The following is a 26,343-nucleotide window of genomic DNA, read 5'->3' as shown; positions in this document are numbered from 1 at the left end:
GTGGACTTGGGCAGCCAAATAACCCATAATGCATTTTGCGCCGACTAGCAGCAAAGACCGAGGACAAAACTTTCAGAGATAAGTTTCTTTGGTAAGACTACTGCTATTGTGACACAAAATGTAGTTTTAAGATTATTTCAGGCAAGAAAGTAGTTGTATAAATGTCAGATCTGTGGTCAATTTATCAAGATAAAGCCTAATTAAAAATGTGTTCCAACTGCTTCGGTGATGTGAGCGTACTGGTTAGACAGCTATGACTGGACAGTCAGCGCTCAGTGTAGCTGCTGAGAACAGCCTTATCTCAGCAAGACTTTTTGAAATCTGCCACTGGCTCTGACGGTTCTATAGCGGTTAAACAGGGATGTAAATAGTTTTACGGGTATCTAACAGTCACACTTTGACCTCACAGTGTACAGACTAAACCAAACCTAAAACAAAAATATGAAGAACAACAAAAACTTAAAAAAAAAACACTAACAACTGTCATCAACACAATATAATATGATGGGAGTGGTGGAGAGCGCTCTGACTGGGACCATCACCCAATGTTATGGAAACCACACTATGACCGGAGAACCCTGCAGAGGGTGCTGAGGTCAGCAGAGCGTATCATGGGTACAGAGCTCCCCACTCTGGAAGACAGGACTGAGGTCAGGTCGAACAGGATTATGGAATCCTGTTCCCCCACCACCCCAGCAATGGACTGTTTAAGTGGCTATGCTCTGGCTGGCACCTGAAGAACATGAAGGTGGACACAGAAAGACTTAGGACGAGCTTCTTTCCTCTTTCCATCTGGACTGTGAACTCTGACCTCAAGTCAAACTGCACAGTGTTGCACAATGTACACGGCATTTTAGTTTAAAATCCACCTCACTATTTATGATATGACCTATTTCTAATGTTCAATGTTTTTTAAAAAAAATTGTGTTCTTTGTAATGTCTTGTTTTTGTGCAGCTTTTAGAAAAGTCACTACATTTCACTGCACAGACTGTATGAGCATGTGGCAAATTAAAACTCTTGAATCTTGATAATACAAATAAAGAATGTTATTAGAAAAACAGGTTCATAAAAGTCGAGGTAGTAGGTTGGATAAGTCAACAGGCTGAACTGAGCATTTCAGGAAGCAAAATAGGAGCTTTTGAGATCACACTAAATGAATGAATGGAGAGCATATGGCGGTGTAGCCTCTCTTTATTTTAATGAAAAACCAAAGATCTATCAAGGTAAAGAACCAAATCACTCTAGAAGGTAAAGTACAGTGAAGGTAGAAAGAGTAAGCATGAAAACAAAAGGACAGTGTCCTCATGTGCAAAGTCAGACTCATCACATTTTACTTTCAATCAATTAAGAAAGTAGATGCAAAGAAGTCCCCAAAGAATTTGACCAGCCTCAAAATTTAAATACCTAATTTAACAAAAAGGTATGACTGAAAAAATGGCACTTTTCAAAATGTAAACAGTATACTGTCATGTCCAATCCCAGTCATTAATTAATTTGGTTCATGAAGAAATGTACAACACAATAACTTCATTAATCCCCGAATGGAAATTCAATGTTCATTAGCAATGAGGTTGCAAAAGACTTTGTTTTTTCCTGAATGTGTTATGGACACCTCTTTTCCCTGAATGCCGATATATAGAATGTTTCAATTTCATTTTCAGTGTAGTAGAAAAAGAAAAATATGCTCTGGACACATCAAGGAGAAAGACAAACCTTCACAACATCACATATGTTACATATATGTCTGGCTTGCTAACAACAATTCTATCGAGCATATACTTGTGTTCTTAGGTATGGCACATATAATGGTAAGTTGCTCAGCCGGAAGGATATGTTCATTCGCTCTTATAATTTTTACTAGAAAGACATGAACATCACAAACAAGGTCAGATATGCATAAGAAACAAAATTTTGTTGGTAAGCTGTTGGCATTGTATGATGAAATTGGAGCAGAGGAGGAATTATCACATTAAAATATTCAAATGAGACAATTGCTAGCGACAAAATTATAATTTAAATATCAGTGTTTTTGTAAAAAAAAAAAAAAAAAAAACTTGAATACCAGACAGTGAACATCCCCTAAGATAGCAGTGCTACTGCATATGGAAATAGTTGACAGCAAGATGTTTTTGTAGTTTAATAAGCTTCAGTTGAAGCTTATTATGATTAGTTATGTTGAACTGTATTTTTTCAAACTATTTTAGGAGGCAGAGCTCTTCAAGAGTCATAAATTCATCAACACAATTTCTCCTCATCTCTTCTTTGAAAGGTTTGTAGGTACAAAACACATCTACACCTGCAGGAGTAATTATGTATTACATAATATTATGACCACCTGCCTAACATTGTGTTGGTCCCCCATTTGCTACCAAAACAGCCCAGCCCTGACCCGTCGAGGTATGGACTCCACTAGACCCCGAAGGTGTGCTGTGGTATCTGGCGTATCGTATTAGATCCTTCAAGTCCTGTAAGTTGCGAGGTGTGGTCTCCATGGATCGGACTTGTTTGTCCAGCACATCCCACAGCTGCTTGATTGGACTGAGATCTGGGGAATTTGGAGGCCAAGTCAATACCTCAAATTTGTTGTGCTCCACAAACCATTGCTGAACCACTTTTGCTTAGTGGCATGGCACAGTATCCTGCTGAAAGAGGTCACAGCCATTAGGGAATACCGTTTCCATGAAAAGGTGTACATGATCCGCAGCAATGCTTAGTTAGGTGGTACGTGATAAAGGATCCAAGGTTTCCCAGCAGAACATTGCCCAAAACATCGCACTGCCTCTGATGGTTTCCCTTCTTCCCATAGTGCATCCTGGTGCCATGTGTTCCCCGGGTAATTTTTCCTGCTTCGAACACATCAAGTATGAGGACAAATGCTCACTTGCTGCCTAATATGCCCACCCATTAACAGGTGCCATGATGAAGAGATAATCAGTGTTATTCACGTCACCTGTCAGTGGTCACAATGTTATGCCTGATCGGTGTACGTCAGGTACAGGAAATTCTTACAGATAAACAATAATGCAAACATGTATCACAACAAAACAATGAACAAAAATGTAAAAAGAAAAAAGTGTTCGGTATGGCACGGTCAAATGTATCTCAGTTTGTTATTTGATTACAATGGACACCTTGTAGAGTTAGTAGGTCCTGAATGGTAATCTGCATGCTCGTGTCTCCATATTTTCATTATCCAAGTCCAAATGTTCATTGCACATAGCTATATCATGCTTGGCCTGGGCTGAAGTGCAACTTCAATTCCTTAAAAAAATTAAATGTGCAAACTTGAAGAAATATGTGTGAATTGTCTTCATTGATATATTTTTACGTTCATGGTACTCAATGCGCTTTACAATGTGTTTTTCATTTATCCATTCACACACAAAAAGTGGCAAAGATGCCATGCAAAGTGCTTGCTCGCCATTGGTAGCAACTTCCAGGTCAGTGCCTAATCCAAAGACACTCTAGCATGCAGATGGGCAGTGATCGAATCACCAACCTTGCAATTATTGGACAACCTGCTCTACCACCATTATGGAAAACATATTCTCTGATATAACCTTTTGTCTGTGGATATCCAACCTGGGTCACTCAATTTGACTTTTGACTGAACCAATCTTTTGTGACTGACAATTTGCTAAGTTCTTGTACAACAGACACTAAAATATTAAATCAAGTGCAATTTTTCATGTAATATTGAATAGAGATTACAGTCAATATCATGCTGTCTCTCGCACTGAGTAAGAACTGTAACAGCTACAAGAATAACTAGCCAAACATTTGGCCGCGAATAATGCTTTTCATTCCTGATAGACACAGCAGTTCAGTCCATGTAAACATGAAAATAAAATGTAGATTGATATAAAGGTAGAGTTTTCAGGCTCCCAGTGATTTTTTAAAAAAATTAAAGGATAGATTTTTTGCGTGCAATCATCTTTCCTGTCCATACTGGCCACAACATAACTCAACTTCAGGTGACTCCTGGTTCAGTAGGAATGCTACATTGGTCTTGTAGCAAATTCTCATGGAATTTAGCTATACAAATCAAGCTCCTGTCTTCTCCAGTTGTCAATACTGTCTAAGCACATACTGTTTTTACATGAATTGAGCACCTTCACTACTTTTCTGTCTACTAGCGTGCTGCTTACACTTGATCTCCTATGTAGACACAGTGTTAGGGTAAGGCAAGATATTCACTGTTTCTCATTACTTCTAAGTATTCAAGTTGTGAGGTTCAGCGTCTGCCTAATGCACTGTATAGCAAAAAGAATTCCTTTTAGTCTTCTCTAGAATAGGATGCAATACGATTACAAGAAATTATTATGAGCAATTATTAACATGTTAGCAAGCATATGGTTAGACTCACAAAAACCAGTAGGCTTTTCTCTGTGCTACTGTTTCAGTAGCACATTGACAGTCACTGGCCTACAGAGCTTTGTGGTCAAACAAGTAACCATAAGCACAACATCATTAATACAGCCAAACATAGTGGAGGGCTTTGACAACTGCTGAGAGAAGTCCAGAGCACAGTGGCAAGTTTTAAGAGTAAACACCTCGCTGACGGAAGACTCTGTACACAGTCTGGAGGAAAAATCACATGGATGTTACAGTGTGTAACCCAGGATGAAGTGAGATGGCATGCAAACTAAGTACGCAATTTGTGTGTTCTTGTGTCTCTGCTGGTTCAATTCATTTTCACTTCACTCAATTGCAGCATTTCTGTTCTGATAGCAACATATGGAAATAAGACTACCGATTCTAATTTAATTATTTCCAATCAAATCGAAATCTTGAAATGTGTGGGTACATGATGCAAATTCATACATGAAAATGTGTTACAGACAAAATTTATATGAAACTTCACTAACCAATATTTTTGTGCAAGACTTTTGTGTTGTAAAATTTGCAACAACATAGCCTCAAGGCCACAAGCAGAGATGCAAAGTTTAAGTCTAACTCTGGGGAAGTCAACAGCTAATAAAATAAAAAAAAACAAGTAGTGTCACTCGATATCATCGGGACCATAATTTCTTAAGTTACTTTCATAATAAGTTAACCTGCAACATTGAAAAATTGATATGAATCCACGAGAAGAAACTGACCAATCAAGAAAGTAACCATAATTTAAATTATGAATCATATTTCCAATGTGAATATTTGATCATGTATTCAATCACCCATTATTTAGATTTCATATTTTTAAAATTGTGTGATGCACAAAATTATTTGAGGAAATTAGAGAGTGAAAAATGAGGTAATTTAATTTCATTCACCATTAGTTGCACTTTCAGTTTCAAAAGGTGTGAACAGAAAGCGAATTTGAACCCAGGAAGGACGACTCCATAATAACCCTGCACTGATGTTATGAGGTGTCTGGGTTGTCTTCTGCAGATTCAGCTGGCTCTTGTGGTCTATACATAAAGGTGAGGAGAAACAGAGCCACATCATAAGAGCACCAATATGCTGTGTGCGAGGTCACTGCTGACCAATAGCGACTTTCCACCAAGCCTTCCCGCAACTCAAAGTCGATGCGTCTCTCCAGCTCCACTGGAACAAAGAAAGTAACAGTTTTGTTAGTATACAGTTACAGAAAATATAAGTCGTTCCCAGTGACTTTGAGTGTTGGGGTAGGGGGGGGCGAACTTATTGCCTGTAGTGCTCACTGTCAGAATGTTGATTCAGTGTATCTATCTGAATGGTTCTTAATGGTATTAGCTATGGTCCATTTCCATTTGAACAAGTGTTGAAATTTCTAATATTCACATCAACTCTGCAGATTATATCATACAAATTGAGATTTTTCAGCCGATGTATATTCTCTTTGGGTGCATTGTTGAACTTTAAAATGTTCTGAAATAAATGTACAATATATTATACAACATAATAAATGTATTTTATCTAAATCTATAATTTTACATTTTTTAAAGATCGATTACCTTTGGATATTTGCACCTCTATTAGAGAGTCACTGGAAACAGAGAGGAAATATGGGAGAAGAGAGCTAGGGAATGACATGCTGACTCTTGATACCTGTTGCCCACATTAAACCACACGTAACAGCTATATCATGGTGACCAAATCAAACTCAGAGGACACATCTTCCTCTCTGCCTAATGGTGAAACAACCATTGGAAAACAAGATATACTCAAGTTACTTTTTAATTCAAATCATGCATATTTCATTGTGTGTGTTTTTTTCCTTTTCTTATGTATATTGAAAAAAAAATATAAAAATGTAAAAAATCAAGAAACAATGTTATTTTTCTTCAAGTCACAAATCATTAAGCAGTTGTAGGTACTGTATAACCCTAGTGTTCTATTATGGGAGGATACTGACTTCAAGAATGTTGATTTAGTCTAATAGACATATGCATTAAATTGCATATAGTCTAAAATATTTCCCTAAATATTAAACCATTAAGATCTAAGAAGCTGTTTAAACACACACAAAAGTACAAATACGTAAAATCAATTCTAAATAGGTTCACTGTTCACTGACAGAACTGGCCTGAACCAGGTGACACAATTTCACAATGCGCTGAAAGCTTATGGGGGATACTGGAACTCAACATGTCTTGATAAAAATGGTGATGTGATAATGCAATTAATCCTTGTTATAGGAAATTGGTAAAATTGGCTTTCATACTATGTTTACCAGAGTTTCTCAAAAAAAGCACAGCACTTACAGGAGGTGCTGTCCATCACAGCTGAGGTGGACTGGGACATGGCAGGCTCCACTTCCCTCTGCTCCTCCTCTATTTGTTTGTCCTTTTCTTCGCCCTCTGTCACTGTCACTCCTTCCTCTGCTGATGCTACATTTTCCACTTCAGAGCCTCCACCCTCTGAATCTGATGGATCCTCCTCCACTCCGCCCACTTGGCCACTGGAACGGGAAAAGCGGGAAAACAAGATTCCGCCGATTCCTTTTCCGAGGCTCGCAGCACCTGAGGGCAGTAATAATAATGTATTACATAAACATATATTACTATATTGTAAATAGGGCTGTACAGTAGTGTAGTGGTTAGCACTTTCGCCTTGCAGCAAGAAGATCCCCGGTTCAAATCCCGGCCTGGGCCTGGGATCTTTCTGCATGGAGTTTGCATGTTCTCCCTGTGCATGCGGGGGTTTTCTCCGGCTTCCTCCCACAGTCCAAAAATACGCTGAGGTTAAATTGGTTACTCTAAATTGCCCGTAGGTGTGAATGTGAGAGTGATTGTTTGTCTGTATATGTAGCCCTGCAACAGACTGGCGACCTGTCCAGGGTGTCCCCTGCCTTCGCCAGTGTCAGCTGAGATAGGCTCCAGCACCCCTAGTGAGGATAAAGCGGTGTATAGAGGATGGATATTGTAAATAAATAATCTCTAACAAACTGAACTCCTTTATCAACAGAAGTGTCTACAGTTCTCACTTACCATGCTCCATATACTGTACTGAGCTGAAACTCTCTAGGAAACATCATTGACCTGGTTAGAAAGCTCTGTAGGCTCAGACACAATGTTTTGCTGACCACTGCTGGTTCCGAGTCACATGTCTATTAGACCTTTGACCACATCCAGTATCAGTGATGGCGTAATTTGTCAGTGTTCTCTCAGGCTCCACAGTATTTGTCCATGTCAGCATAAAACTTGACATGTAACCGCAAGGGCAGAATAACCTTTAGAGATACACAACATGTGGGAACTGCCTGCATTTTTATTGCTGTATGAATAAATCAAATGGGAAATTTCTGCCAAACTTAGGTATCCAGCTACTAGCTACAGCTTTGAATGTAGTGTACAGGCACGAAAGGCATTAATCTCCTCTGCCTATGTTGGTTCTCTGCAAGTCTAAATGACCAATTGATGTCGTATCCCCACAGCTGCTTGATGAGTGGGAGCTTATTCAGTAGGGCATACATACAGTAGTGAACAAAAGTTTACAAACACTTATAAAGACCATGTAAATCATGGCAGTCTTGAGTTTCCACTGACCCCTGTAACTCAAAATTTTCTGTGATGGAACCATTAAGACATGTCTTTGTTCCAAAAAAGAATAACGCATTTTTGGTTCTTTAATATATTTATTTAATGTCTTCTGGAAATGTGACAAAATCTGTGGGGTAAAAAATATGCAAAGAGCAACTTCAATGATTAGTTTTAGAGATGTGGAAGGCTGAGTTATTAAATTTTTTTTAGTGGCATAGCTCCTTAATTTCACAAGTGATTCTGACTGACTACAGCTGGTCACTCCTCTGAGCCAATTTAAAATGAACCCACACTCAATAGACTCAGCCACAAATACTACAGTGGAAAAATCTAAAAAAAAAAAAAAAAAGAGGAAATCATTGACTTGAACAAGTCATGAAAGTCACTTGGAGGCATTTTAAAGCAGCTACATATTCCATAATCAACTGTGCAAACAAATGCTTGTTAGTAATGTTCATGAGACAGGTGTGTCAACTGTGATGCTCAGAGACAATTGGTCAGGATGGTCACAAGTCAACCAAGAATTACCAAAAAGCAGGTGTAACTCAAGTAAAATGGGCCACTCAACAATAGTTTTGGTTGGGAATCAATCAGAAAGGCTGCTCTGGTTGTTTTGGACAGCTAAGCTGTTGGTCCAAGTTAATAAGCCAATGGTAGCACACCTTGGCCCCACCCTACACCTGCAGCTGAATTAATGCATGCATGCAATCCATCAGGCCAAGTCCTGGAAGACCACACGACTAAGCTGAAACCCTCAGCAATGAATTCTATTATTACAAACAAACTAGAAAAGACTGGAACCTGGACTGACCTACAGACCCTACTCAGGATGCGCTGCTCAGGACAGCTTCTATTTTTAAGATGCTGAACGCTGCAAAATAAAACGCTGCTGCTGGAAGTGGGAATGCTAGACTTGCAAATTAAAACCCTGTTGCAATTAGTGATTTTTCTTGCTGTGCCAACAGTTTTTAAAAATGTTACTTTTTTTTACCCCCTTTATTCGTTTTTCCCCCTCTGAGATTTAGAAAGCCTTAAAGGGACTTTGCATTTTGAACTGTATGATTATGTTTGCAAACTTGCATGGTTGAAACTTGTTGAACTGTATAATTTAGATACTTCAAATGGTTGTGTATTTTGTAAATTTTTCATTTAACTGATTATATTTGCTTTTTTCTTTGATTTACATCAAGTGTCTTGTTTTAATATACTTATAGCTGCTAAAAAGAAATTTGTGTTTCATTGATGTTCCTCCAGGTCCATAAGCCGTACTTAACTTGCCCGGTTCTTCAGTGATTTATTTTCTTATAGTGTAGCTGTGTACATGCATTTCTAAGTAATATATATTAAATATTACACCATATGTATCACACAGGTCTGCAATGAATTACAAGCTGGTGAAATACAGGTGTGTTACATTGCTTTGGGTCGATAGCCTGCCACACAAAAAAGGAAGCCCTTCTCTAGGAGCGGCACTTTAACTCTCAACTGAAGTTTGCTGCTGATCATATGGACAAGAAGAGAAAGAGGGCCTTCTCGAGGAAAGTTCTGTAGTGAGATGAAACAAAAATTGAGCTTGGAGGCAGTTTGTGTTCCAACAAGACAATGACTCCAAACACACGTCAAAAGTGTTAACAGTATTGCTAAATCAAACTAGGATTAAGGTTTCAGACTGGTCTCACTAAAGTCCTGACTGAAACCCAATTAAGAACCTGTGAACTGCAATGAAAAAAACAAGTGTCTGGAATAAAAAACAAATATACTTTAACTTTAACACTTCAGTTAAAAGGAGTGGTCAAAGATACAATCAGAAGCTTGCCAAAAGATTGTGAATGGCTAACCAAAAACACGTAGTTGTGGTGAAAATGGCCAGGGGATATTTAACCAAATATTAAAATTGTTATAACTTATTACTGAATATTTTTGACCCAGCAGTTGTTTTAATATTTTTAGAAGACCTATAATCAAAGAACCAAAATGCATGATTGTTTTTTTTTTTTTTGTCTGGGTTACATTGATTCCATCATAGAAAATTCAGTTGTTAGAATCACTGAAAACTCAAGACCATGATTTCCTGTTGGTGATACTGCAATATCAGCAGTGCAGGCAGCTCTTCTTTCTCTGAGATCAAATCAGCTTAACCATGAATGTATGATTACTGTGACTAAAATGTGGCTTTTCATTTGGCTTTTGCATCCACTGCAGGCTTTTTCTGGCGTTTCTGTTTCTTACACTGATTCTTAAGCCTGACACAACACAAACACTTATGTTGCACTCCATGCAGTCATAACTCTTCCTGTGGGCTCACCCATGATGCTGGCCTTGCCCAAGCTGGTGATGGACTCCCCATAGTGCCGCCGGGCCTGGGGTGGGGATGTGCAGGGGCTAGGGATGCTCTCGGAGTCTGAGACAGACGCGGTCTCCTTCGGAGGATTGAGCAGAGTGGGCCGTATCAGGTCATAGGGTGTTGGGCTGGTGGTGTTGTACCTGCACATCACATCCACATCAACCTCTGATGACTGAGACATGTAGTCCTTATTCTTCTTACAGCTCTAATTTCATTGAACTGGGCAATACAGTTTCAATTGTAGTTGGGTTATGTGAGACAGGCTATAATATGATAATTTTCACTATTTTAAGTTTAGTATTTACTACTAGTCATGTTGGAAAATGTTGAGCACAACAAAACCATTTCACCAACTGCTATACCAAAAGAACACACAAAAAAAAGTGAGTGATTTTTGCAAGACTTCATCACATCATCTATAGCTTTGACACATTTTCAGTAGAAATAATAGCAAGCATTTTATCTCTCATATACAACAAGATGAATTGTCTTACCAGTGGATTTGAACAGGTGCAATGTTACTGTAATGCTTTAAGATAAGAGGTTCCAATCTGTATGCCTGAAAGAAACAAATACAAATTCTTTACATATTTCTCAGAAACACTGTTGTTGAACCTTGTAACTGACAGCTTGTTAATTGGTCTGTATTGAGTAAAATCATAAAACTGGTATGCATGGTAACACGCTGAACTGTAGAGCCTGTATCTCACCACGGGGTCTGTGGGATGGAATATGTTGAAGAGGCGTTTGCAGATTGGCGTGGGTAGGATGTGGTCCTGTATACCGTTGTTTCCAGGCCGAATTCCTCGCAATGCCAAGAACACAGCCAGAGGAGAGCCCATGCAGAAGAAATTTTCTACCTGCAATGCCAAAAGTAGGGCGGCCTCACAGTTAAAAAACAAGACACTCTGCTCTGATTGGCTGTCAGACCCTAAAGTTTGTACCGGGCTGCTCAGGGGTCAGTTACAAAGGACTGTGGTTGTACTGTTACTTCAAGTAGCAGTGTGTACTTAATCAGGCAGGTTTCTGAAATGAACTTGCATTCTAACCAAACTTGTACTTTTTTTTAACGCTGTGATACATTAATATCAAAATCCTGTTCATGTATTCCAGTTACCTCTGTACCCCAGCGACAATTAATGAAAAAGTGAAAACTATTGAATGTAGACTGTAGAAACTCTAAATGAAAAGTCTGAATGATTACTGCATGATCTGAAAGTACATCAACCTCAGGCGTGGGGAAACCTGCGCTAGATACTCCTCAAATCCACTATTCTGTCCATTCAAGATGCCTATGATCCTTCTAGAGACAAAGTTTGCATTTTGAATCAGAGTGTCATTAATTTTTATTACAATATTTGCATTTTGAATCAGAGTTGCATTTTGAATCTGAATGTTTCAACACATGTTGAACAGAATGGCAGTGGCTTGTGATATCTGAACTTTACCTTAAATTTCAAGGCTGGCACTGCAACACAAGATGAGGTCTGCAGACCCTGGAACTGATCCTCCAAGTCCCTCAACCTGGCCATAATGATGGATATCATTAATAACTTCAATGCAAGTCAGTTACATGTTTGTCAGTCGGTCTTACATATATGTAATGTAGCTAGGTGTAATTTAGAAGAAAGGCTGAAAAATATATGTAATCATTGGTGGAACTGGAACGAGAGTCAGTAAGGACCAAACTGCGCTTATCATCTCTTAGCACTCAGATGACATGAATGAAGAGAGACTTTGAAGCAAAAGCGAGGTTGCTGGTTCAGTCTACTCGCAAGGATAAGAAAATAACCATACAAACCACCGCTATGGAGCACGTTTCCCACAAATGCCAGATCCATTACCAACAAAATGGACGAGTTAAAAAACAAGCAAGCAAAAAACTCTTATGGAACTGTTGCATTCTTCTTTATATCGTAGATTTGGCTTCACCTACTCATTTCCAGTGTTGCCATGGAGATAATAGGACACACAGCATTTCGCTGGGACAGAAGCAAAGAATGAAGACTGTCTATTTATTTCAACAACAACTGATGCACTCATGCCAAAATCATGGACAGCCAATATTCTCATGATTTGGAGTACCTGACAGTTAAATGCAGGCCCATTCACCTTACCAGTGAGTTTACTGTTGTTATAGTCACAGCTGTTTACATTCCACTGGGTGCTAAAACCAGCATAGCCCTAGACAACTTGCACAGCACCACACCTTCGCAACAGAGCAAATATCATCATTTTAAGAATGCAGATTTCTAAAGACAGTTCTCCCCAAATTTGAGCAACACATCAACTGTTCCACTAGAGGGGAAAGCACACTGGATAAACTTTAGTCTAACATCAAGAAAGGCTTTAAATCAACACCACTTCCACACTTTGGCCAGTCAGATCACTTGTCTATACTCTTAACCACACCATACATCCCTTTCAGAAGAAAAGCTCAAACTACCACAACAGATGTTAAAAAATGGCCTGGGGGAGCTTCTTCATAGCTGCAGGACTGCTTTGAAAGGGTTAACTGGGACATTTCTCAGAACCTGGACTTGGGGAGTACACATCAGCTGCACTTTACAACATACAGAACTGTGTTGGCTATGTCACTGGCAACGAAAACATCCGGGCGTACCCTAATTAGAAGCCCTGGATGACAAAGTCAAATCTCTTCTCAGTGACCATGAAACCAACTTCAGGTTGGGTAACAGGGCTCTATTCAGTGCTGCTAGAGCCAACCTGAAGAGAGGCGTCACAGGACAAAGATTGAGGACCACTTCAATGACGACCCCTGGCAGGTGTTTCAGGGCATCCAGCACATCACCAACTACAAGACCTGCAAACTCATAAGCTGTGCAGTACCTGAGGTGAGTGAGCCTCAGCTGCTCCTGAAGGTGGCGCTCCTCATCACTTGGCCAGCGGACCTTTGTCTTCTCTGGGTCTGGCGCTTCTTGATGATGAAAACGCACGGGGTCCCAGCCTGTCATGATATCAAAGGTGATGACACAGCCCAGCGAGTGCGACACTATGGACACCTTCCCACTTTTCTCAAAGTCTGGATTTCGCGAGCAGAAGAGTGAGTACAGTCGATTCAGCTCCAGTGTTAAACCCCTAGTAATCTACACAGACACACAACAACAGCACATATAAAAATGTGTAAGATATTTGTCTATACCTGTATTTTTAATGTCAGAAAGAAAAAATATTGAATATCATAGAAGTTTGATAAAGCAGGCATTATTTCACCATCTGGCAGTAGACCATAATTTAGTGCTATACAGCCATTTTGGATAAAATGAGAGTATTCATGATTTAGTTTTGACTGAAGTTAGTTGATTCATATTAATGGGACTAAGGCTCGGAAACTGCTAGCAAGGTGACCACCTAAATCTGTGGTCATAAACTTGAACCTCAGGCTGGATGTGGTTCCCCAAGGGGACTGAAAAGCTGTAGTGCAGGTCAGTCTCAGGCTCACCTCATCTCTGTACAGAGGACTTGTATAGTACATGATGTCCATGGCACTGCTGTTCAGCATATCTCTGAGACCACGCACTTTGTCTGGAGTGATGGAGTCCACTGTGTCTGTAGCAAGAACATACAAATACGTACAGTACAACTGTTAGTCCCAAAAGAACATGACCTATTTATTAATGCTTTCTCACTTCCTGACAAACTGCGATTCTGACCTGTAATACATACTATTTATGAACTGTTCAACCAAAATGATTAGAATTCAGGTAAGACCTCAATCACTGGAGCACCTGGACTGAGATGCCAAAATAATTCTCAAGTCTGTCCAATAAAATACAGTGATCCACCGTATTAAAAGCAGAACTGAGATCCAGCAACAACAGAACAGATGATGCCTTTGAGTCAACAGCTAGTAGCAAATCATTCACCATTTTTGTCAGCGCTGCTTCTGTGGAGTGATTCGCTCTAAAAGCTGACTGAAGAGGCTCAAAAAGATTATTTAATGACAAACGCTTCAAAAGCTGATTTGAAACCACTTTCTCAAACACGTTTCACAAAACAGACAGGTTTGAGACGGGCCAGTAATAAGTTAGGGAGTCAGCATCCAAGCCAGGTTTCTTCAACAAGGATTTAACAATGGCAGATTTATAACAAGCTGGGAAAACTCCAGTGAAAAGCAATATATTCAAGATATACAACGTAAGGGCCTAATGTCGACCAAAGCTCTTTAATAGCCCACTCTAGCAGAGGATCAAGAGAGCAGGTTGTACACTGCGCTGCCATGAAAACCTTGGTGAGATTTTCAAAAGAAACAAGGTCAGAATCCAAGAACCCTACATTTCCGTAGATAGGAAAAATAACTCAACCCTCTACTTGGTCAGTTGAGTCACTGAGGAATTTCAGTTCTGATATCCTCTACCTTGTCATTAAAATACAACAGAAAGTTATGTGCAGACAGATCAGAGAACTGCTAATAACTTGATGGTGTTGGGTGAGTTTGGAAACTGTGTCAAGTAACAGCGTAGAATTATGTTTGTTATCCACAATTAAACTAGAATAATATGCAGCCTTTGCAGCAGACACCTTAGATTGATAAGTTGTCAGACTGTCTTTCCATGCCTGATAAAAAACCTCCAGCCTGGAGTGACGGCACTGACGTTCAAGTTTTCGACAACACTTTCTCAAGGTCATTTTAGCCACCAAAAGTGAAGATAAACTCAACAGATTAGCGTTAAAGTCATCTGTGTAACTTGTACTCTTCTCCACACATGGACAATCACATAAAAAAGTAGTGACCAACATTACTGTAGCTGAAGTTACTGTGAGTTAACATCAGTCTGTAATCTCTGATGGAAAAAACATGCGCAAACATCTTGTTTTAAAGTTGTTTTGTAAATCTCAGGTTACGTTTCCTGACTTAGTGTTAACACTGATAATAAATCAGGTTTGCCAGCATCATAAATTAGTTAACTTTTAGCTCTGTTATTGATGAATGTTGATCTCTCAGTTCAATGAATGAAGAACAGTTCAGTTTTCTGGGTTCACATCAGTGTTCTTTGGTTCAGACTGTTGACTGTTTTTAAGAGCGTCTGTTCTTTTCACTGAGAAAAACATCTGCTAAAAGGATTCTCTTTCAGAAACAGAAACGTTACTGAGGTCTACCCACCATCATACTGAGCTACAAAGGTGAGTGGTACTTTTCTGCTGACATTTAATGTAGAACAGAACAACAGAGTGTTTTCTCGACAACAATTTATTGTTAGATAATTGTGTGGAGCTCATGTTAATGCTAATGATCCATTAGAATAAAAATAATAAACTTTATTTTCCATCTGAGGCTGTAAACTGTTCTCTGGCCTCAACCAGGAAAACAGACATTTCCATAAGATTAAAAAACAGGACAACAAACAAAACAATCTATTTTGTTACATTCATATCCTGATGTGCTCACTCTTATATTTAATGTTCCAGCAGTTGGAATGAAAGAACCTTGTAGATCTTGTCCTCACTGTTTTTCCTTCCAGCCTTGGTCTGGATCATTGGGAACATCTAGTCTGATGTGGACTGAGAGCTACTGAGAACATGAACATTCAGCTGTGGTTGTCTGAGATGAAGAGTCTTCTTTCCTTCATCACTGTGAGGAAGAGCAGCACTGATATCCTCCTCATCTTTCCAGTAACAACAATAATGTTGCTGCAGATTCAGCTCCCTTTCCTCACAATACATATCTGTCTTGTGGTTGTTTAGTATTTACACTTCACTGTAAGCTGGGCAACACATTATTTATGTAATACATTTAATAAATGGGTTTACACATCTTTACAGTTCAGAATTGTTAAATAATGTGTTTTTTACGTGTGCAGTAAAGGTAATAATCAAGGTCTTGGCCTGAATGTGTTTATGTTTTAATGCTGCATATCTGCTATGAATAATAGCAACATGTACTCTGTATTGTATTTATGCAACAACAGCAGATATGAAGTTAGGTGATAAATGAAACCTGTGAATACTAAGAAAACAGAATAAGAAGAAAAGCACTCACAGAGCACAGTACCCTGCCAAGGTTGCTCAGTCGTTACATGATTTCTGACAGATAAGTCCCAATAAGTTCGCAATTGTCAATTTGTAGTAGGATTGCAATCATGTGATCATCAGCAGGCAGCTGATGTAGCATTCACTTGTCATAGTCACAGTGACGCTGTGCCACAATCTCGCAATGATAGAGAAATCTTGAACAAATTTGTGGATCCGGACTATAAGCTGCATCACTGCCAAAATAGAATGAGGTGGTCCTTGTTTCATTTCTGCTGTTCTCTGACAATTTCATCCAAATGTGTCATTCCGTTTTTGAGTAATGTTGCACACAGAAAGACAGACAGACGAACAGATGGACAAACGTATGCTGATCGTCATATAACTCCACCCAAGGAAAGTGGTGGAGTAATAATTTGCTGAAAGAGTTGGTCTGTCCCCTTTGTAAGTGAAAGCTAAACTGTAAATAATTCATTGAGGATGTCATCTATTTAGTCTCATTTTTTTCAACCAGATGAGCTTTTCCTTCTATTGGCTTCACTCAGAAGAGCCTCACAGTAAATATGAAACACCTGAGATGAACAGAGACATCATAGTATCAGCATCAACAGCAGAGGTTAATTTTTAAGTGACCCTGAAAAGATTTCCTATTTCATATATAGTTTTTCAAGTACTGAGACAGAAAGGCCCGCAGTCACTTTACCATTAGGAGAGAGAGTTTTATTCTTCAGCTTACCTGTGCTGCAGTTTAAATGTAATTATCTGTAGTGTTAATCATTACTTTGGTCATATTCTGGAAGTTTTTTCCAATCTACACTGCAGTAAGAAGTACTACAACATGTGAATCGCTCATTAAGCAATATTAACAATTACAGAGTATATTTATAGTTTTATTCAGTTTAACTTCAGAGACTCAACAGATATTCACGACTACTGACAACGTAGAATCTTAATGTTAATGTTTTAATCACATTGAAGTTTTCTAAACATTATATTAACACAAACCAGCGTCTCCACGGACAGTTCTATTAACTAAATGTACCACATTACACTAACACAACACACTTAGGCTGTTTACATGAAATACAACACAAACATTGTTAGCTTAATGCTGCTACATTATCTGTAATCAGGTTAGGACTGAGTAGCTAGCTCAGTTAGCATCACTAATTCACATTAAAGGTAATATTTACGGGATGCTAAGTCTCTTCTTGGGTCAACACGCTCAGAAATAAACTGCACCAACAGTGCATTGCATACATTATGTCTGACACTAAAGCTGGATACAAGTGCCTTTAAAGTGGCACCAATAAGAAAATAAGCAATTACTCACCGAACTATCAGAGTCCTTTCGGTATCTGCTGATAGAATCAACCGAAGGTAGATACATAGTTATAGATACAAGTTATAAAAAGCCAACAGGCAGTAAAACTTTCTGTGGAAAATATTCTGCTGCTCCACTGATAAATAAATTAACAGTAATTATATAAGATTACATCCAAACAAGGAGATCAGAGTTTACAGTGAATAAGTGACCAGACAACCTGTCAATCATACCTGACCAGACTGTTAATCAAGTAGCCATGCCCCATGATGTAACTAAAACTTTGACGCTTAGTAAAAAGTTCAATATTGATTTATTTTCAGATCGGCCACTTGATCTCTGGTTTTGACCATGAAAACTACTGAAAAATAAATCCTGAGCTGTCATTTTTGGAGCCAGTTGCTACATCCATCTTTAATACATCTTACAGTCACACCAGAGTTAGTTATGGAGTTCCACAGGTTTCTGTGGTAGGACCAATATTATTTACTTTGTAGCCACTCCCCTTGGGCAATATTATTAGAAAACACTGTATAAATTTCCAGTCTTATGCAGATGACACCCAAATAAATGTATCTATAGCGCCAGATGAAACCATCTTTTAGTTAAACTCCAAGCATGTCTTAAGGATATAAACATCTGGATGACATGTAATTTTCTTAGTTTAAATTCAGACAAAACTGAAGTGATGATATGTGGCCCTAAGTACCTCAGAAACACACTATCTAAACCAGATAGTTACTCTGACTGGCATTGGCTCGACCTCCAGTTCTACTGTAAGAAACCTAGGAGTTATTTTCGACCAGGGTATGTCCTTAACTCACACATAAAGCAAGTCTACAGGACAGCCTTTATTTCACCTGTGCAATATTGCCAAAATCAGGTACATCCTGTCTCAGAGTGATGCTGAAAAATTAGTCCATGCATTTGTAACTTTGAGGCTTAATTGCTGTAACTCCAGTTGACACAATCCAGAGTTCTAACAGGAGCTAGTGGACTAGATCATATTTCTCCTGTATTTGCTTCTTTTCATTGGCTCCCTGTAATAATCCAGAATACAATTTAAAATCCTGCTTTTCACATAACAAAAAAGTCTTAATGACCAAGCTTCATCTAATTCTGAAGACCTTAGTGTACCATATCATCCTAACAGGGCACTTCACTCTCAGACTGCAGGTTTACTTGTGGATTCTAGAGCTCCCAGAAGTAGAATAAGAGGAGAGACTTCAGTTATCAGACTCCTCTGTTTTGGAATCAGCTCTCAGTTTGGGTTTAGGAGGAAGACATTGTCTCTACTATTAAGACTATTATTAAAACTTTCCCCTTGAATAAATCTCATAGTTAGGGCTGCTCAGGATAACCTGAGCCATCCCTTAGCTTTGCTGCTATAGGTTTAGACTGCTGGGGGACTCCCATGATGCACTGATCACCTCTCCTTTCTTCTATCCCTATCTCTCTTCCATATAGTTACACTAGAAAGGTTAAAAGGTTAATTAGCTAATTTCATGTGAGGTATTTGCTTTTAGAATCTGGTGAGGTCGACTCTCAATATGAATTCCAAAGAGCTGTCACTATCAGTGAAGAGAGCCATAATTAGGCTGAAAAATCAAAACAAACCCATCAGAGGGACAGCAAAAACATTAGGTGTGGTCAAATCAACTGTTACATTCTTTTTACAAAACGGACTTGTGAGCTCAGCGATGCCAAAAGACCCAGAAGACCATGGACAACAAATGTGGCGGATGACAGAAAACAGAAGAATCTCTGGTCAAGAAAAACCCCTTCACAACAGTTGGCCAGATCAAGAACACTCAACAGGAAGTAGGCATATCTGTGTCAAAGTCAACAATTAAGAGAAGACTTCACCAGACTGAATACAGAAGGTTAACCACATGGTATAAACCATTGGTGAGCCTGAAAAACAAGAAGGCCAGATTAGAGTTTACCAAAAACCACCTCAAAGAGCCTGTGCAGTTGTAAGACAACATCCTTTGGACAGAGGAGACAAAGATCAACTTGTAGTAGAATGATAGAAAAAGAAGAGTATGAAGAAGGGAAGGAACTGCTCAAGATGCAAAGCAAACTACCTCATCGGTGAAACATGGTGGTGGTAGTCAAATGATGTGGACATGTATGGCTGCAAATGGAACTGATTCTCTTATATTTGTAGATGATGTGACTGCTGAAAAAAGCAGCAGGATGAACTCTGAAGTGTTTCGGGCAAGATTATCTGCTCATATTCAGCCAAATGCTTCAGAACTCACTGGACGACGCTTCACAGTGCGGATGGAAAATGACCTAAAGCATACTGTGAACATGGCCAAAGTCAATCACTTGACCTGAATCCAATTTAGCATGCATTTCACTTGCTGAAGACAAAACTGAAGGGTAAAATGTCCCAAGAACAAGCAGGAACTGAAGACAGCAGCAGTAGAGGCCTAGCAGAGCATCACCAGAAACCAGACTCAGTGTCTGGTGATGTCTATGGTTTCTATAATTCAGGCTGTCATTGGCTGCAAAGGATTTGCAACCAAATATTAGAAGTGACAGTGTGATTTATGATGATGTTAGTTTGTCCAAATAATTTTGGTACTTTAAAAAGGTGGAGAGCACATCTATGTGTTATAATTCCTACATCGTTGTGAGGGATTGTCCGTCTTCCCTCACTGATCAGGTGTGATTGGCTGGGTTACTCCATGGAGGCGCGCCCATGTGAGTGCAGTCCAGGTGCTGTTCATCTCCCCTGATTGGACTGAGCCAAGTGGCCTCATGGGAGGGGAGGCTGGGCTGGGGAAAATGTATTGTAGTGGGTAATTAATGTAACTTAAAGGGGTAGTTTTTAGTGTACATATGAGTTTGTAAACTGTAATGTGTTTTGTTAATAATAAATAGGCATATTTTGTATATAAATTGTAATATATTGTAAGTAATTCTGCTGCACTGCTCCTTGGATTCTACCTGTCAATGGGGCATAGTGGTTTAAGCTCACCTATATATTGGGTGTGAGGGGATTTTGAGGTGGGCCTGTTCTGTGTGCTGGGGAAATGCTGTTGGACTGCTTCGTGATGTGCTGGTGAATAAATATGAAGATCTGCATCCTCTGTGAGTTTCACCTTATTCTTTTCCACCATCTCAGCTGCAATAGCCATCCCGGGCAAGTAAGAGCCTCTTTTACCACCTGAATCTTACAATCGTTCAAATGAATAGGATGAAAATACTTTCAAATTAAAGTAAAAAATCTGCACTTAAAGCACATCTTGGTTGTTTTGCTTCAAATCCATTGTGGTGGTGTACAGAACCCAAATGCTGAAAATTGTGTCAATGTCCAAATACTTATGGACCTGACTGTAAATTGTTAATTGGTGCCAAATAAAATAAAATTGAATTGAACTGAATAGAGTGTGTGCTGGAAATGTAATTTTTGGTGCCACGAAGTTGAAACCATGGATACCATGTCTTGCATTTGCTGGCTTTACCTAAATGTAAAATAATCCTAATTTTAAAATATGTAGATATATGGGTCACATGTAGGTCAGTATATAGTAGAATAATAAAACCTGTTTTTTCTGTAATATTTTTTATATTTCAAGGCAAAACATAATGTCAGGTCAGTTATTCAGTTAAAGAGCTTCTGTGTTGGAAAGTTACATACCTCCATCCAGACACAGTTTAGACCTCCACTCCACTGGAAGAAACTCTACATGCTCTGTTGTCCGATCAGAGAAGTGCTTCTCTTCCATCTTTCTGGCAGCATCTCTCATCCTGCCCACCAGCCAAGGGAAAACAATTGCTTATTAGAAAATTATTCTGATTGAATTCAGTTCTCCAAGCGTTCACTCAAAACACCATACTATCTTACATGCTGGTATTCCTGATGATGCGACCCTGGTCCATCTTCTGGCCGATGCCATGCACCACAAAGACAATATGTGTGGTTTCAGGTGGAGTATCTTCAGGTGCGGCCTCCTCAACATATCCCCGATGGAGGCGTGTCCCACTGCTGGAGGCTGAGAACATGAGAGAAAGCATGTTTTGCGTTCCATAGCAGTGAATTTATATTTAGTTTTCTGACATTGCCATCAAATGACTACTGAAGTGGTCAATCCAATATTTTTAGCAACAATGCAGCTATTTTTCGGTAGCACATTTACAAAACTAAGCAAACTAAGTTTTATGTTTGTGTTTCCTTCTCATGAAATGGAACAACGTTACCACCCTTTAGACGTTTGTTGAAAATGGTTTTCAAATTCACCATAGATGTAAAGTTCAGATGGATTTTATTGTATATCTTAGTCAGTCCTGTAAACTACAAATTGTTTGCTTGACTGATTTGTTTGTATAAAGGCCAGTTCACTCACATATTTGTATTTTTGTTTCTGTTATTAAGTCAGATAGTTTTGGATTATATTTGTACTGGTTTAAAGACATCTCTGACTTTTCTGCCTCAACCCAGAACAATGAAAGTGTATGGAGCTGTTATGTGTTGCTCATTGAATTAGCCTTTCATGATGTTCTTCAGCTCAGATACTACATTTTTCTTCTGACAGTACGTCTTTGTCTCAGTGATTCTTGAATTTGTGTTTCACCCAGGTCAACATGTCAACACTATTCACTAGGTCAAATGAATGAAATAGACAGGAACATTTTTCTGCATACCTTTTGAGAAGCCCAGTTTCTGAGTCACAGTACGTGCGATCTTGGAGGTGGTGGCGTCACTATATAGGTACACCTCGTCCACATTGTGCCAGTCCACATGACTCCTACTCAGCTTCAGACTGTGGATGGCTGAGAGGCAGTTACATTGTGATTAACAGCAAGTGACACACTTCATCCAGCATAATTATTCCATTATTCCCCATGAGAGTGTGTAGAACGTGTTTGTGTGTGTGTGTTGATTTATTCTGCATTTAAGTTCATTTACAGAAGTCATGATAGAAACATCTAATTGGTTCTCACCTGACTTATTGTGACCTTGCTCTAAATGTAGAAGTTATCCCTACCACACACACATTTGTGTGTGCACATGGTTACCCCTTATTGAGTGATCACAGCCTCTATACTTATTCTCATTCATATACTTGCTTCTACACACACATTTATCTTGCCACTCATGTATATCTTTCTAATTCTGCTTTCTTGCATCCTCTGTATTATATTCCTTACCATCCTTGCAGTCTACTGTTGTGATCATCGCCTCTATCTCGTAGGTATCCCTCATCTGTTGCCCCCGGAAACAGGCCAGGTGCTCAAGCTCTATTTGGTCACTTTCATCTTCCTCCAAGGGAAGCCACGTTCCATCAATGAACCACTGACCCCTCATGACAGGAATACGGTCTTGTTCTGAGCGACACCACAATATATTTATTTAAAACCTTATTTTTCCTTGCCCACACACAAACACAATGCACAGAGACACAAACATGCATAATGCCAGTCACACTTTCTGCTCGCCACTGCACCACTTGCACCCACTGCACATTTAGATCTGATACACAATTTGGAAGGTAGCATTGTTTGTAACAGAACACAACATTTTTAGGTGAGCAAAGGTATTGGAACAGATAGACTTAATCTAGTTTTAAGTAAATAACACTTAATATTTAATTGAAAATCATTTGCATAGAATAGCTGCATCGAGTCTGTGACCCATTGGCATCACCAGACTTTTGCATTCTTCTTTTGTGATGCTTTTGCAGGCTTTCACTCCAGCCTCTTTCAGTTGTTGCTTGTTTTGTATTAATCTCCTCTTTAACAGGTAAAATGCATGCTATGTAGGGTTTAGGTCTGGAGACTGACTTTGCCAGTCTAAAACCTTCCACTTCTTGCCCCTGATGAACTCCTTTGTTATTTTGGCAGTGTGTATTGGGTCATTATTTCACTACATGTTGAAGGAGCTCCCAATCAGTTTGGTTGCATCTTTCTTTAAATTGGCAGACAAAATGTTTCTGTAGATGTCTGAGTTCACTTTGCTGCAGCCATCATGTGTTACATCACTAATGAAGATTAATGAGCCCATCCCAGAAGAAGCCATGCAAGCCCAAGCCATGACATTACCTCCACTGTGTTCCACAGATCAGCTTGCTTGTTGGGATCATGAGCAGATCCTTTCTTTCTCCAAACGTTAGCCTTCCCATCACTTTGGTAAAAGTTCATCTTTGTCTCATCAGTCCATAAAACTTTTCCCCAGAATTTTTGATGCTCATCTCTGTACTTTTAGACAAATTCCAGCATGACCTTCCAATTCTTTTTGCTAATCTTCTCGTGTAGCGTAGCCTCTGTACTTTTGTTAATGAAGTCTTCTGCAAACAGTAGATTGTGATACCTTCTCTCCTGTCCTCTGAAAGTTGTTGTGATGTCACTAACAGTTGTTTTAGGGCATTTCTTTACAGCTCTCACAGTGTTTCCATAATCAGCTGCTGCTGTTTTCCTTATCCTACCCATTTGACGTCTGTTACTTAAAACACAAGTGGTTTCTTTCTTCTTCAGAACATTCCAAATGGTTGTACTGGCTATGGCCAATGTTTGTGCAATATCTCAGATTGATTTTCCATTTTCTCTCAGCTTCACAGTTGCTGTTTCTTCATCCACAGACAGCTCTGCGGTTTTCATGTTGGTTACACCTCTAACTATAGATGCAGTCTGCACTGGCAAACCCAAATCTGAAATTGAACATCAACATTGAGCACTATTTATTGTTTGAATAATCAATGCATAGGACACACTAGGACAACAAAACACACCTTCCAGTCACGTCCCAATATTTTTGCTCACATGAAAAATGGGTGGGTTTTAACAAACGGTGCTATTTTCTAAGTTGTGTAGCAGATCCAGATGTAAATACCTGGAAATAAAAGCTGAAATGTTGATCTCTTGTCTCATATCCATAGTTTTTTGTCAAACCCAAATGTTTTCAGGCTACAGCAAAAATTAAGGAATTGGCCTCATTATTCCAATACTTTTGGAGGGGAGTGTATTTGGTTTTAAGAAGTGCATGTAAACCTTTGATCAATACTATGCACTCGCATCTACATGCATGTATACACGCATACAGACTTACACACAGGCATGCATGCAAATTTATACTGTCATGCATATATGTACATATATACAGTACACACATGTGCAATACACATGTTCAGGCACAGATACTGTCATGCTCATGCATATTGTACATACAGTTACGTATGTCCAAGTGAAATATTCAAGTTTGACCCAGATGTCTTGTGATATTCTCTGACTGCAGCTTCCACAGTGTGAGGATTTTCTGATTTTCTGTGCTAACTGTAATGTGAATATTCACTTGTGTCTTTTTGCTTTAGACTTAGAATTCAAAGTGGTTGAAACTGTAGTGCTAGCAGTAGTGTTAATAAGTCTACAGCCAACAGTAGGGCACAAATAGGAATTGGTGTAAGCAGCAGCACAAGTGGTAATACTTGTACCTCTCATTTATTAGTAAAAACAGGTGAGATAAAGCAGTCATACTAATAGCACTAGTAACCTAAAGGTAGCAGTACATTGTAACAGCTTTAATATTATGAATTGAAATAGTTGACATGCTCACGGTTCCAGTAAACAGGGTAGCACTCCTTCTCCCTGACATCCACTTCATACAGCCCTCCTCTGACACACACTGCCTCCACGCTGACATTGATATCCGAGTTTTTAATCCCTTCTGACAATGAGCGCCGCAGCCCCCCGTCCCTCTGTACCGCCGGCTCGGCCCGGACAGTTCCTGTGTCAACGGCCAAGCTTTCGGACTGGACCTCGCCGGACCTGACCGTCTCTTGTCCGTCGGCCTCAGCTGGATCGGCGGGGCGTTTGATCCCATGAGGATTCTGTTCGCAGAATCTGCGATAGACAGTCTCGATTTTTAAAGAGTCGTGTCCGACGAATGGCTTCCATGTCCGCTTATCCTCTTTGTAAAACCACCGGACCTCCTCTGGTCCCAGCTCCGTAACGATATCACCGCGGTGCCTGGAGCTATTGGACCGTATGCGCTTCTTGGTTGTGACATTTCCATCGCTTTCGGTGTAGTTTGGAACAATGTCCAGATAGGATGAGCCAGAATATTCCTCCCCAGCCAGGCCCAACATCATGCCATCCTGGGACAAATGAGAGTCCCCCCTTAACAGAGGCAGATGTCTGTCCAAGCCGTGCTGCACTGGGTCCCTGTTCACCGCATCAACACTGTCTCCCATCGGATTGTCATCGTAGCTAGACACAAACACATCATTTGCCATATCCCATTCACTACTGCTGACAGAGTTATTTTCCGAGCTCTGTTGACGAATAGTCGGTTTGTCCTTCATATTGCTCATGATGTGGCCGCAAATTATTTGGGGCTATACATAAAAAAGTCTAATAAAAATCACAGCGATATCCTAGGCGATAATACCAGATTAACGGCGTCTTCCTTCCCAGCTGGTAACATCTGTCTGCCGAAATGTTCTGACCTTCCAACAGAATTTATTAACATTATAGCTACAAAACTACATACAAAACATATACACTTCCTGCTTTGCTGAATGCACTTACTCTCTTTTGCATTCCCAGCTTTCGTGATAAATGCCGGAATTTTTTTATGAATAAACCAGGATGATAGTCTCAGTTGCTTTATGATGTCAAGTCAAATATGAAAAATTTTACTTCCTGTTAAAGAATTCAAAATAAATGTATAGACGCGAGCAAGACTAGGGTTTTCTAAAATCAAACTGATACA

General features: G+C 39.4%; 1 protein-coding gene across 1 annotated transcript; it reads right to left on the bottom strand.

The window, feature by feature from the left end:
- Positions 1–1,174: 1,174 nt before the first annotated feature.
- On the bottom strand, positions 1,175–26,260 carry ddhd1b (DDHD domain containing 1b). The gene is made up of 13 exons (XM_022205127.2): positions 25,186–26,260; positions 22,788–22,964; positions 22,281–22,409; positions 21,484–21,631; positions 21,277–21,386; positions 13,773–13,879; positions 13,160–13,416; positions 11,758–11,833; positions 11,020–11,169; positions 10,804–10,868; positions 10,271–10,449; positions 6,688–6,945; positions 1,175–5,548 (listed from the first exon to the last, which is right to left on the bottom strand). The coding sequence occupies exons 1-13, from the start codon at positions 25,940–25,942 to the stop codon at positions 5,364–5,366; spliced, it is 2,598 nt and encodes an 865-aa protein (XP_022060819.1). The 5' UTR covers positions 25,943–26,260; the 3' UTR covers positions 1,175–5,363.
- Positions 26,261–26,343: the final 83 nt, after the last annotated feature.

Source organism: Acanthochromis polyacanthus, chromosome 16, assembly GCF_021347895.1.
Source record: "Acanthochromis polyacanthus isolate Apoly-LR-REF ecotype Palm Island chromosome 16, KAUST_Apoly_ChrSc, whole genome shotgun sequence".
NCBI classification, from domain to species: Eukaryota; Metazoa; Chordata; class Actinopteri; family Pomacentridae; genus Acanthochromis; species Acanthochromis polyacanthus.
The sequence above is the reverse complement of the archived record's forward strand: the minus strand, read 5'-3'. Positions and strand labels throughout refer to the sequence as shown.